The sequence below is a fragment of the Choloepus didactylus genome, chromosome 5, assembly GCF_015220235.1.
Source record: "Choloepus didactylus isolate mChoDid1 chromosome 5, mChoDid1.pri, whole genome shotgun sequence".
Classification (NCBI taxonomy): domain Eukaryota; kingdom Metazoa; phylum Chordata; class Mammalia; order Pilosa; family Megalonychidae; genus Choloepus; species Choloepus didactylus.
The window spans coordinates 97,904,758-97,918,805 of record NC_051311.1 but is presented as its reverse complement, the minus strand read 5'-3'; the positions used below and the strand labels follow the sequence as shown (position 1 = coordinate 97,918,805).

General features: G+C 34.6%; 1 protein-coding gene across 13 annotated transcripts in view; it reads left to right on the top strand.

Annotated features, from left to right (window-relative positions):
* Positions 1 to 14,048, top strand: part of CACNA2D1 (calcium voltage-gated channel auxiliary subunit alpha2delta 1) — a 526,916-nt gene that overhangs the window by 328,148 nt on the left and 184,720 nt on the right. For all 13 annotated transcript variants that reach the window (XR_005217008.1, XR_005217009.1, XR_005217010.1 and 10 more), the window contains exon 5: positions 6,749 to 6,790. Coding sequence is in view for 10 of the 13 variants with exons in the window: in XM_037836528.1 (XP_037692456.1) it covers positions 6,749 to 6,790 (42 nt within the window). In the remaining 3 variants the exon portion in view is untranslated. The remainder of the gene's footprint in view (positions 1 to 6,748; positions 6,791 to 14,048) is intronic.

The window sequence follows — 14,048 nt, the reverse complement described above, 5'->3', positions numbered from 1 at the left end:
AAGCAAAGAGATCCAATCAGTCATCAAAATCTTCCCACAAATAAATGCCCAGGGCCAGATGGCTTCACAGGGGAATTCTACCAAACTTTCCAGAAAGAACTGACACCAATCTTACTCAAACTCTTTCAAAACATTGAAAAAAATGGAACACTACCTAACTCATTTTATGAAGCTAACATCAATCTAATACCAAAACCAGGCAAAGATGCTACAAAAAAGGAAAACTACCGGCCAATCTCCCTAATGAATATAGATGCAAAAATCCTCAACAAAATACTTGCAAATCGAATCCAAAGACACATTAAAAAAATCATACACCATGACCAAGTGGGGTTCATTCCAGGCATGCAAGGATGGTTCAACATAAGAAAAACAATCAATGTATTACAACACATTAACAAGTCAAAAGGGAAAAATCAATTGATCATCTCAATAGATGCTGAAAAAGCATTTGACAAAATCCAACATCCCTTTTTGATAAAAACACTTCAAAAGGTAGGAATTGAAGGAAACTTCCTCAACATGATAAAGAGCATATATGAAAAACCCACAGCCAGCATAGTACTCAATGGTGAGAGACTGAAAGCCTTCCCTCTAAGATCAGGAACAAGACAAGGATGCCCGCTGTCACCACTGTTATTCAACATTGTGCTGGAAGTGCTAGCCAGGGCAATCCAGCAAGACAAAGAAATAAAAGGCACCCAAATTGGAAAAGAAGAAGTAAAACTGTCATTGTTTGCAGATGATATGATCTTATATCTAGAAAACCCTGAGAAATCAACGATACACCTACTAGAGCTAATAAACAAATTTAGCAAAGTAGCGGGATACAAGATTAATGCACATAAGTCAGTAATGTTTCTATATGCTAGAAATGAAGAAACTGAAGAGACACTCAAGAAAAAGATACCATTTTCAATAGCAACTAAAAAAATCAAGTACCTAGGAATAAACTTAACCAAAGATGTAAAAGACCTATACAAAGAAAACTACATAACTCTACTAAAAGAAATAGAAGGGGACCTTAAAAGATGGAAAAATATTCCATGTTCATGGATAGGAAGGCTAAATGTCATTAAGATGTCAATTCTACCCAAACTCATCTACAGATTCAATGCAATCCCAATCAAAATTCCAACAATCTACTTTGCAGACTTGGAAAAGCTAGTTATCAAATTTATTTGGAAAGGGAAGATGCCTCGAATTGCTAAAGACACTCTAAAAAAGAAAAACGAAGTGGGAGGACTTACACTCCCTGACTTTGAAGCTTATTATAAAGCCACAGTTGCCAAAACAGCATGGTACTGGCACAAAGATAGACATATAGATCAATGGAATCGAATTGAGAATTCAGAGATAGACCCTCAGATCTATGGCCGACTGATCTTTGATAAGGCCCCCAAAGTCACCGAACTGAGCCATAACGGTCTTTTCAACAAATGGGGCTGGGAGAGTTGGATATCCATATCCAAAAGAATGAAAGAGGACCCCTACCTCACCCCCTACACAAAAATTAACTCAAAATGGACCAAAGATCTCAATATAAAAGAAAGTACCATAAAACTCCTAGAAGATAATGTAGGAAAACATCTTCAAGACCTTGTATTAGGAGGCCACTTCCTAGACTTTACACCCAAAGCACAAGCAACAAAAGAGAAAATAGATAAATGGGAACTCCTCAAGCTTAGAAGTTTCTGCACCTCAAAGGAATTTCTCAAAAAGGTAAAGAGACAGCCAACTCAATGGGAAAAAATTTTTGGAAACCATGTATCTGACAAAAGACTGATATCTTGCATATACAAAGAAATCCTACAACTCAATGACAATAGTACAGACAGCCCAATTATAAAATGGGCAAAAGATATGAAAAGACAGTTCTCTGAAGAGGAAATACAAATGGCCAAGAAACACATGAAAAAATGTTCAGCTTCACTAGCTATTAGAGAGATGCAAATTAAGACCACAATGAGATACCATCTAACACCGGTTAGAGTGGCTGCCATTAAACAAACAGGAAACTACAAATGCTGGAGGGGATGTGGAGAAATTGGAACTCTTATTCATTGTTGGTGGGACTGTATAATGGTTCAGCCACTCTGGAAGTCAGTCTGGCAGTTCCTTAGAAAACTAGATATAGAGCTACCATTCGATCCAGCGATTGCACTTCTCGGTATATACCCGGAAGATCGGAAAGCAGTGACACGAACAGACATCTGCACGCCAATGTTCATAGCAGCATTATTCACAATTGCCAAGAGATGGAAACAACCCAAATGTCCTTCAACAGATGAGTGGATAAATAAAATGTGGTATATACACACGATGGAATACTACGCGGCAGTAAGAAGGAAGGATCTGGTGAAACATATGACAACATGGATGAACCTTGAAGACATAATGCTGAGCGAAATAAGCCAGGCACAAAAAGACAAATATTATATGCTACCACTAATGTGAACTTTGAAAAATGTAAAACAAATGGTCTATAATGTAGAATGTAGGGGAACTAGCAGTAGAGAGCAATTAAGGAAGGGGGAACAATAATCCAAGAAGAACAGATAAGCTATTTAACGTTCTGGGGATGCCCAGAAATGACTATGGTCTGTTAATTTCTGATGGATGTAGTAGGAACAAGTTCACTGAAATGTTGCTATATTATGTAACTTTCTTGGAGTAAAGTAGGAACATGTTGGAAGTAAAGCAGTTATCTTAAAAAAAAAAAAAAAAAAAAAAAAAAAAGTAAAGTAATTTATCTCTCAACTTGCTAGGGGATGCTTTAAATTTCAGTAGGCAGCAGTATTATATTAGCAAGGACCATTTGGGTAAATTTGTTTCAAGGAGACAGTAAATAACTAAAAATACTTGGTTATAAACCAGAAACACAATAATTTGTTCTTTTCATCTGGTGGCACTTAAATTATGGAAAATAGCTCTCTAAAGGTTTGACCAGTCCTTGAATCTAGTTTGATGCTGTTGCAGGCTTTATCCTGTCATACCGTACATAATGCATAAAATCCACTGAAGTATCTATGTTTCAGTGTGAAATACCTTCCAAGATGATGTTTTATAGTTATTTTCATAAAAACATTTAGCTAGAAGACAATAAAGATGACTCAATTCTATAATTTGATAATTAATTTATATGTCATAGTTTTAATCAAAGTATTAATTGATACTGGTATAAATAACTATACACTTTCTGGAGGAGGGAATGAGGGAATTCCAAGTGATAGAATATGAGGTCATCAAATAATTGTTGAATGTGTGGCATGTGTCTGCCTTTGGTGGTCTATAGACCCAAAAATCTCCCAGTAAAATTCTAAGTGGGAAGGAAACAAGGGACAGTATAAAGGGAGAAGGATTTCAGCTGATACTTTTGTCTTTCCTTCATTCATTCCTGCCTTCAAAGCCAGGTTACTATCTCTGTAAAATTTCCTTTTCTATTTTCCTTTTTAGAACAGAGTTCATTTTATCCTGATTCTTTTAAGGTTGGTTCGGGTAATAATTTTGGCTATTCCATGATTTGAGGATCTGTTTTGGTGCAAACTGATTTTGTTTGACAAAGCTGCACACATCTTAATATATATTTTTATATAGCAGAGAGATAACTGCAAGTCAATGTGGTATGCAAGAGAACACCGCTTCTCCAAATTATGATTTTTCTGAAACTTATATATTCTTCAATCATTCTTGAACCAAATAATTCTGAAATTGTCTAGACAAAAGTCACAGTTAAACCTTTCATTATAATTTTCTATAAGACAGTATGAGAAACTGAGAGTGGAAATTTTATTTTTATATAGTTATATTAAATAAATACTCTATGAATATTTGCCATTTATTTTAGTGTCATACTGTCATTGGTTGACTAAATGGAAAGTGACAGTTCCCCAAAATTCTGATATACTATATGGATTTATCCTTACTTAAATTGACCAATTGAGATTTTCTGTTTCATGAAATAAAGGAATAATTAAACCTGAATATTATCACTGCAAAATTTGGTGTTTGAGAAAGGAAAGAGTATTTTAAAAAAGCAAGGTAGAAAAAAAAAATACCCTTAAGTCAAAAACAAATGTCACATTTAATGGAGGAGAAGAAATTTAAATGATAGGCAGCGGATGTAATCAGTTAACACATTCCATTAAGGTTTGTGTTATTAAAACATGACAACCTGTCTAAGCAGACATATCTAATGAAGTGCTTTTTAGTTTTTTTTATTTTTGTATACAGGTCATATTTTTGCATTTATATTTTGACCATGTAAGAAATGAATATAGAATCAAAAAAAGGTCTTTGAAAATTAGAAATATAAAAATATAAAATACTCAGTTACAAGAAGGAGTTTGGTTGTTTGTTGTGCAATATAAATTTATGCCTAATGTCTCTTTTCCATTACGCTTAAAAGAAAAAAAATCAGTGTTTGGAATTATGCATCATCCAAAATCTAAAAAGTCTTCTACAAATGCACAATTTAAATAAAGTTTGGAATACATATTTGCAATAACAGTTTTAGAAGCAATGCAGAGTTTCTAAAAGTAGAACTAAATAAAGGATTTTTGCATAAAATATGGTATAGTAAAAAGGGAAAAGCATTTGGAAAACCTCCAAAAAACTTAGATTTTCTTCTATTTTATTTCTTGTATTAGTTTATCTTAACAGAATCAAAATATTTGGCTTGAGTTAAAACTGGCATTTCTTTATCATACTTATACCCCCTTCTGGCATTGAATGTTGTACCCTTGATCTTAGGTTTAATAAATTTGCTTTATTTCTTATGTGTGACCATGTTTTACACACAGGAAAAAATTGACTAATCAGTTTAGTCCAATAGCTCTAGTACAATGAACCACATGTAATCCTAGAAACATGGTTTTTTTGGTTTTTGTTTTTTTTATAATTGATTTGGGTAGGAAAGGGGGTGTTTAACTTATTTTATGTTTCTCTTGGCACAGCGGTGTGTGCATATAGGTATTTAATAAATGTCTGTTGAAAATGGTCACTTGTAAGTTTCACCTCATTTTCTACATGTTCCGCTTCTGTAAATATGAGTAAAGAATGGCAGAAATGAAGTCTACGTTCAGTGTTTCAGATATTACTGCAGTCCACATTATAAATTGAAAATTGTCTGCTACATGCAAATTATAGACTTGCAAGAGCCATTGGTAAACTAATAATTAGGTTTGGGTCTCAGGTGGATTCAGAAAATTCTCTTGCTTTGTGTATGCTATGAGTTCTGATTTTGTATTTTAACTCTGTTTCGTTAGTTAATGCTGTAAGAAATATTTCATGAATTGGGACTTTGATGCTTGTTGAAATTCTTTGGCTACTTCCTAATTCTAAAAAGAAAATCAATTAAAGGGTAATTTTTGAAGTTTTATTGATACTAAGTGAAATAAATTCAAACTCATGGTTTTATGATTATGAATCACAAGTCCTGCTATTTTTATTTATTGTTTTTTTGTTAATAGTTTTAATAGAGACTTATATCCTATGGTTCTTTACTTTCATGGCACATTTCTCACACACAAAAAAAGGGGGGGGGGGGCTATGGCAAATAAGTTTGGGAAACAAAATAAGATATCTTTTCCTCTTGGAAATTTGTAATGTATATTCATATACTGCCACCTCTGTGAATTTCTGCCAAAAAGAGATAATTTTAACTTTAACCCCCTGTTTTCAAAAAATCGTATTACCATGCACTGCTCTTGCCAATGTAACATCTATTCATGTCTTGAAAAACTGGTGATTTAGGGGGACCATACACTGAGAAGTAATCATTTAGTGATTTTTTTTTCCCAAGTAATTGTCTTTTGTTTCTGATTTTGTGTTTTATATGTTTGCTTTTAATGTAATTTTACAGTATCTGTGTTTAAAGGTGATTAAAAGACACAGAAAATACATCTTTCTATAGTGCTCAAGATACTACTGAAGATGTACTGAAATTTACTCTAGTCCAGTCAATTCATGGGGAGAAGAAAGGAAAGGGAAATCTATATAAATGGGCTTGGAGGCACAAATAGGAATTCTAAATTCCTAACTGTTACCAGTAATTTTATTCACCCTTTCTTTTCCATTTCCCTCCCACAATTTATACCCATAAATTATATTTATGGCATATTGCAGCAACATCAATGGTTAGCAGAGCTGTCTATATGTACTGTATTCTTGTTACAGAACCAATGCTAATTCTCTTTGCTACATTATAAGATCATTAATGCATTAAGCAATCTGATAGTTTTTGCTCTCAAAATTCAGTTACCCTTGATCCCTTATCTGAATCTCATGAGGAAATTTCTGCCAATTTTTCATAAACACATGTTTTTCAAGAATAATTTCAATACTGAGATATATTTTTAAAAATCCTTTTCAACAGTCTTAACATGCCACATATCCTGTGTGCTTCTTGAATAATCCTGCATATCATTTAATGGTTTAGATACATATGTCACTTATTTGAATTAGGAATTCTTCACAATTTATTTTCTTGAACAAATCATTCTCAGATTTATACTGAGATCTTTTTCCCCAGTGCAAGATTTGTTTTTTAATATCACTGACATACTGTTCTAATATGTTAGAAAATATTGGTTAAATCTACATGGCTCTTTGTGGAATATATTGTGAAAGGAATATTATGAGGCTTTGACTATTTAGAAATAGTTATAAAATGTGTTCAGTGTTTGATCCAGTATTTAAAAAAATATTTTTACTCCAATTAACAAAGCACTCCTTTTACTTTTTACAGAGCAATGAAGTTGTCTACTACAATGCAAAAGATGACCTTGATGTAAGTATTAAAATTTTTACATTAAACTCTTAAGATAAACAAAATTATAAGAGAAGGATTGGTTTTAAAGAACAAATTGAGTCAGCAGGTATAGTTTTTCAGAAAATGTCAGCTAGCACAAGCAGAATGCTAGTTAGACACAACAAGATAGAAATGAGTTTTAGTGTGTACATGATATTTAACAACTTATTAATTGTATCTTTTTAATAAAAATGCAGTGCATTTTCCTGGATCTGAACTGCCCTACACTGCACCGTATAGCTTTTAGTCAGTCCTCTGCACTGACTCCCATCTTCATGGACTCCATGTCTGCTTCAGCTTGCACTGCACTTCACCGGGGGGTTCCATTCATTTTAACTACCATAAGAATAACACCTCTTGGAGCTGTGCAAAAACTTGGTCCTGCCTCTCCACTTTTTGAAACATAGTGGGCTCTCAATATGCTTTTTCTACTGGATGAATCTAATGTGCATATTCAAATGATTTTAGGAGATACATTATTGTACTATGAATCACTTCTTGTATTGCCACATTTAGACAGATTGGGGAGGCATTTTAGTTACTTGGTTGTGATGGAGACATTTGCAAAATATTAAGTTAAAGTTGGAGCATACAGGTTTTTAAATACAAATTCTCAAGACACACAAACAAAAAGCCCCACAAATCCTCATATATTTGACTTTTTGCACCAGAAAAAAATGATACCTAGATACACTTATCCGTTCATTTGAAACTATTTGTTGTTTGCCCCCTACATTCTAGTTATTTTTAAGATCTTGGGATACATCAGTGAGCAAAAGAAACAAGTACAATAAAATTATTATTTGTCATCCATAAGTTTTTTTTTTTTTTTAGTAATAAATTTTATTTTGAAATATGTTCAATCTTACAGGAACAGTTGCAAAAACAGTACAAACCCCATACATAGAACTCCTTCATACCCCGACCCCCCCTCCCCCGATACCCCAATCCATCACCTTTAAGATCCTGTCACACCACCGACTCTCTTTCCCTCCCTCTCTCCCTCCCTCCCTAACACCCATCATCTATTGCTCTGTCCTCTGAACATATGAGAGCAAGCTGCACATATCTTGAACAAACAATGTAATTCACATATACCTTTCCCATGGACAAGAACATTATTTTATGCAATCTCATTAAATGCAGCTAAGAAGTTCAAGAAATTCAACATTGATATGAAGCTTACATTCTATATTTCCTTTTGTTTTTTTTTTTTTCCTCTTGTGTCTCATCTGTGTCCCTTTGAGCCTCCTCTCCTCCGACCTCAGATCCCATCCAGGATCATCCTTGGCATTTAATTGTCATCTATTTAGACTGTCTTTTTTTTTTTCAATTGTGGAAAGATACATATAGCCTAAATCTTCCTATTCCACCCCTCCCTAGCATTCCCTTAGTGGGATTAATCACATTTAGAATGTTGCAATGCTATCACCTTCCGACCATCCATTTCTAGAAGTTTCCCTTCACCCCAAACAGAAACCCTACTCTCATTTCTTAACTCCCCATTGCCCCTTCCCCCACTTCTCGGAACCCCTACTCTACTTTTCATCTCTTTGGTCATATTCTCTGATACTTTCTTTGTGCTTACCATGGGGCTTAAATTTAACATCTTAAATCTATAACAATCTTGTTTTTCTTTGATACCAACTTAACTTCAATAGCACACGTAAACTGTGTTCCTATACTCCTCCATTCCCCCACCCTTATGTAGTTCTTGTCAAAAATTACTTATTTTACATTGAGTCCAAAACCACCAATTTATCATTACAGTTTATGTATTTTAGATCCTGTAGGAAGTAAATAGTGGAGTTATAAATCAACAATACAGTAGTATTCGTCTTTATATTTACCATGTGATCTTTGCTGGAAATCTTTATTTCTTCATGTGGTTTCAGTCAATTGTTTAGTGTCCCTTCCTTTCAGCCTGCTTAGGACTGATCTACTGGTGATGAAGTCCCTCAGCTTTTGATTATCCGGGAATGTTTTCCTCTCCCCCTCATTTGTATCCTTTAGTTGTTTGTAAATTCTCCAAGTCTGTGATGGTTATTGACTTCTATTTGTATTCCATCGTGGTCAGAGAATGTGCTTTGAACAAATTCATTTTTTTATTTTTTATTTTATTGAGGCTTGTTTTTATGTCCCCGCATACAGTCCATTCTGGAGAAAGATCCGTGATCACTAGTGAAGAATGTGTGTCCCAGTGACCTGGGATGTAATATTCTATGTATGTCTGTTAAGAGTCTCTATATCTCTCTCTCATTTCTTTGTTTCTCTGTCGGTAGGGCTTGCTTTAGTATCTGAAGTAGGGCAGGTCTGTTATTAGCAAACTCTCTCAGCATTTGTTTGTCTGTGAAAAATTTAAGCTCTCCCTCAAATTTGAAGGAGAGTTTTGCTGGATAAAGTATTCTTGGCTGGAAATTTTCCTCTCTCAGAATTTTAAATATGTCATGCCACTGCCTTCTCGCCTCTATGGTGGCCACTGAGTAGTCACTACTTAGTCTTATGTTGTTTCCTTTGTATGTGGTGAATTGCTTTTCTCTTGCTGCTTTCAGAACTTGCTCCTTCTCTTCAGTATTTGACAGTCTGATCAGAATATGTCTTGGAGTGGGTTTGTTTGAATTTATTCTATTTGGAGTTTGCTGGGCATTCATGCTTTGTGTATTTATATTGTGTAGAAGGTTTGGGAAGTTTTCCCCAACAATTTCTTTGAATACTCTTTCTAGACCTTTACCCTTCTCTTCCCCTTCTGGGACACCAATGAGTCTTAAATTTGGATGTTTTATTTTATCTATCATATCCCTGAGATCCATTTCAATTTTTTCAATTTTTTTCCCCATTCTTTCTTTTGTTCTTTCATTTTCTGTTCTGTGCTCCTCAAGGAGGCTGAGTTGTTGTTCAACTTCCTCTAATCTTGTATTATGAGTATCCAGAGTCTTTTTAATCTGGCCTACAGTTTCTTTAATTTCCATAAGATCTTCTATTTTTTTATTTACTCTTGCAATATCTTCTTTATGCTCTTCTAGGGTCTTCTTTATGTCTTTTATATTCTGTGCCATGCTCTTCTTCAAGTCTTTTATATCCCGTGCCATGATCTCATTGCCTGTCTGTAGTTCTTTGATTAATTCTTCCAGGAACTGTGTGTCTTCGGATCTTTTGATTTGAGTGTTTGGGTTCGGGTTCTCCATGTCATCTGGTTTTATCATATGCTATAAGATTTTCTGTTGTTTTTGGCCTCTTGGCATTTGCTTTACTTGATCTTTAATTTGTTAGAATTGCAGCTTGGTGACATACACTTTTTCTAACTAACCAGCAGATGGCGTCCGTGAGTCACTTATTCCCCTCAAGTCAGTTCTCCCCAACTTTGTGGCATGTGGGGATCTGATTCTTTTTGGGTCCAATTGGTGCACTTAATTTGGGTGTGTTGTTGGTGCTGTCTGCCCTCAATGAGGGGTGTGTGCCTGAGCGGTTAGGGAGGAAGGGCAGGTTTAACAATCAAACCTCCCAGGTGTTCCTGGAGATTTAAGGCTGTTCTTTGCTGCTGACACAAAAGTCCTTGGTATTGGCGTAGGTTCCCTGGGATTTCCGAGCGGTTTCCCCCTCCCTGCTGTGCTTTTCCAGGACCTCTGCTGAAGGGGGGGAGGGCTGTGCCACGTCACAAGTGAGCGCCGGCCTCCAGGGAAGCCCTGGGCTGCCGGCTGTGTAGGGGCATTCCCAGCCCACTTCAAAGATGGTTGAATGGGATGCGTTAATTTCCCCCTTTCCACACAGCTCCGCTCTCCCAGCTCCGGGACAATCAGCTGTGGGTGTATTCAAGGCCACTGTCCATGGCTGATATTGTGTCGTGTGAGCGGTGCTGTGGGAAAGACTCCCTGTCAGGCTGGGTTTCTTGGCTCGGCTCTGTACTGTGTGTTCGGCCCCGGGCAGGAGTAGCCCCACCCACTGGGGAGACGGCTGCAAGTCGTTCGTCTCCCCTTTGCTCCCCTGGACCTGAGACAATCAGCAGTGGGTGTGGAAAGGGGTATCCTTAACCTCAGACACTGAGGTGTTAGTCTAGACTGCTCCCGTCTTATCTGCAGCTGTTCCCGGGCTTCTTTTTTTTTCTTTTTTTTTAAAAACGCCAATCCACCATTTCCCCGCACCGCAGCGTGGCCGAGGGATTCAGCCGACTCACTCGCTCGTTTCAGAATGCAGACTCCTGGTTTCACCAAACGCACGTTCCCTGTGGCTTTAGCAGAGCTTGTCTGGCTGGTGCTACTCTGGAAGTGGTGTTCTGGGTCACTTTCTGGTTCTTTATCTAGTGTTTTCCACGGAGGTATTTTTTTCTCTGTCTCACCTAGTCGCCGTCTTAAGTTCCTCACCATAAGTTTTTGAGAGGAATCTAAAACCCTTATGTTCCTATACTATTCTATAGAATATCCTTCCAGATATGTAAAAGGAAAGTTAAAAAATATACAGAACAAGTAAAGTGTAAGGGAAAAAAAGGTAATAAATATAATGTTTGCTTTAAACGTCACAGTTTCACAAACTACCACTAGTAATATTTTTGAAGACCGTGGTTTATTGAGCACTAACTTGGCTTGTATGCTACTAAGGACTTCACAGACATTATTTCATTTAATTCCTAAATTAACATTATGAAGTAGGTTTTAATTTCTCCATTTTATAGATGAAAAACTTGGATTTTTAAAGTATTTTTTTCCTCTAGACATAGGTGTAATGCTAGAACTGATTTTCCTCTTATGATGAATGTATATGTGTTTGTGTGTGTGTGTGTGGTGTGTGTCATTTTATCAAAGTAGGAAAGGCTTATGAAGGACAAACTGTCAGCTAATGCAAAATGTTTTGATGGTTATTGAGTGGTATCAGAATGAATAACACTTTTGAAAAGATACCATTGGGATTAACACTTGATATTTAAAAGTTATATGGCAATTCAAAAATATTTGCAAAATCTTTGTCAACCCTCCTAGTGTTACACCACTTGCAACTTTTATTAAACATTTAGCTTGTAAAACTGACAAAAGTTTTCTCATAAATTAAATGGATCAACTAACTTATTCTAGTCAATTTTCTAGTCAAGTGTTGTCTAAATATAATGTTTTTAACACTGCAAATACATACTTTTCTCTAAATTAATTAAATAAGACACTTTTTATGCCAAGTAAAACAGTTCGAGTTACTTAAGTCTGGTTTCCTATTAATTAGCTATTTTTTTTTATTTTAAATAGAAAATGGCTAGTTTTCTTTGCTCAGGTCTAACAGTTATGTGCACAAATGTAAATATGACTTTTCAAACACTGTATTTATGCAAATGAAAAAGTAACATATTTGTAACATGAGGGTCCTCAATTTTTACAGTTGCATAATTTGCCTACACAGCTATTCACTCACATATTGAAATAAAACTACGTAAGAGTGAAAGGAATTAGTATAACTGAACCTGTTGAACTTGCCCTGTCTTTTGCCTTCCCTCATACAGGAAAAGTCTGTAATATTCGCTTGAACACTCTTTGAAAGTGCTAGTGTTTTCTGTGCTTTGTTTTTTTATTTGTCCTGGAGCATCACCACAAAAAAAATTTAGCAACTTTTAATCTATATTATTTACTGTGGATAATAAATGCATTATTAAAAGCAGGCAAAATCTTTTTTTCTTGTGACTACTTGTTGATTATAAGTATGCCTATAAAAGGATGCATTCTCCATTTTAGACTATGAGGTGACCATTAGCAAATTAAATCAAAATCTTATAAACAGCAAAATATGATTTTAAAATTTAAAACATGCAAATGGTGGTCAGCATGTAATAAAATTGTTTCTGTTTTTTATATAACAATGGTGCCAGAATAAATTGGAAAGAGTGTTGTGTAGTATAAGGAGCACAATAATAGGAATCAGACACTTTGATTCATGCTCCAGGATGGCCATAAAATTGTAGTTGCCCATAATGTAATGCATTAAAACCTATAAACCACATACAAATTTTTAAAAGTCTCTCATCTGAGACGTGATACAATTGTTTAGGTGCTTCATAAATTTCATTCTAATTTTGAATATTCTTGGATGAAAAAATTAAGTTATATGTGTAAAGACTATAATCACATTATGGAAAAAATAGCCAGAAACAGAAAAAAATACATCCATTACCTTCTTACCCTAATACAAACATATTATCTTTTTGTTACATTTTTCAAGGTTTTTCTACATCAACATATGTTTACTTATTTCCATGATGTTTGTTAAGTGAACAAATTATTGTCTGCCATAATCATTTCCTATGTTGTAAAATAGTTGTTGGCACACCTTTTAGAGTTAAAACAATACCATTCAATTATCTCTTCCTTTATTTGGAACTTTAATTTTCCTCTGTGAGTATTCATACAAATAAGAATGCAATAAACATCTTTGTCTATGGATACTTCCTTTCAAAATTTTGAATTTATTTTTAGGATAGATTCCCATAAATGGGAATATTGGATCAAAGATTTTGGACATTTTAATGCATTTTGTTCCATATTGTAAAATCTTTTACAGAAATAACCAATATTAAGTTCCACTACCATAAGTAATGCACAACATAATTATTTCCTCAAAGGCTACTCAGCAGTATCTTAAAAGTAATTTAACACATTAAATAGTTTTTCACTGTTTTGATTAGTTGTAATGGTCAATTTTTAGATTCCATTACCTATTTGGGAAAACCATGGTTATTCAGGCTCTTTTACTTTCTAGCTGTATGTCTTTTGAGAATTCCTTAATCTAATTGAGGTTGTTTACTTATCAGAACAATCTGTATACTAATACATCTTTTTGTTGGAAATAACACTTTACATGCATAATGTGAGCATGTACTGCCTGGCACAGGTAAACATTAAATAAGTGTTATTTAGTTTTGGCCATATTAAGGAATCTTAATATTTTGTATAAATATATGAAATTTTTATTTGTAACAATTATAAAATTATTTATTTTATTTGTAGCTAAAGATATTTTAAAGGATATTTCTTGCATTTACTAATAAAATAGAAACTAACCAATGAGGAAGCAATAAAAATCCATTAACAATAGAGTAGAAGACCATAGTATTAGAGACTCAGAGAAAACTTTTCCCCTGAGATAGTGTTGCTTCAAATAAAAAGAAAAAAGTGTTACATATTTGCTTGGTGTTCCCAGTGAAAGAGTCAGTGACCTATAAAAAGTGAGCTTAAATAACATAAAAGCATTGAAACCAAAATGCTAA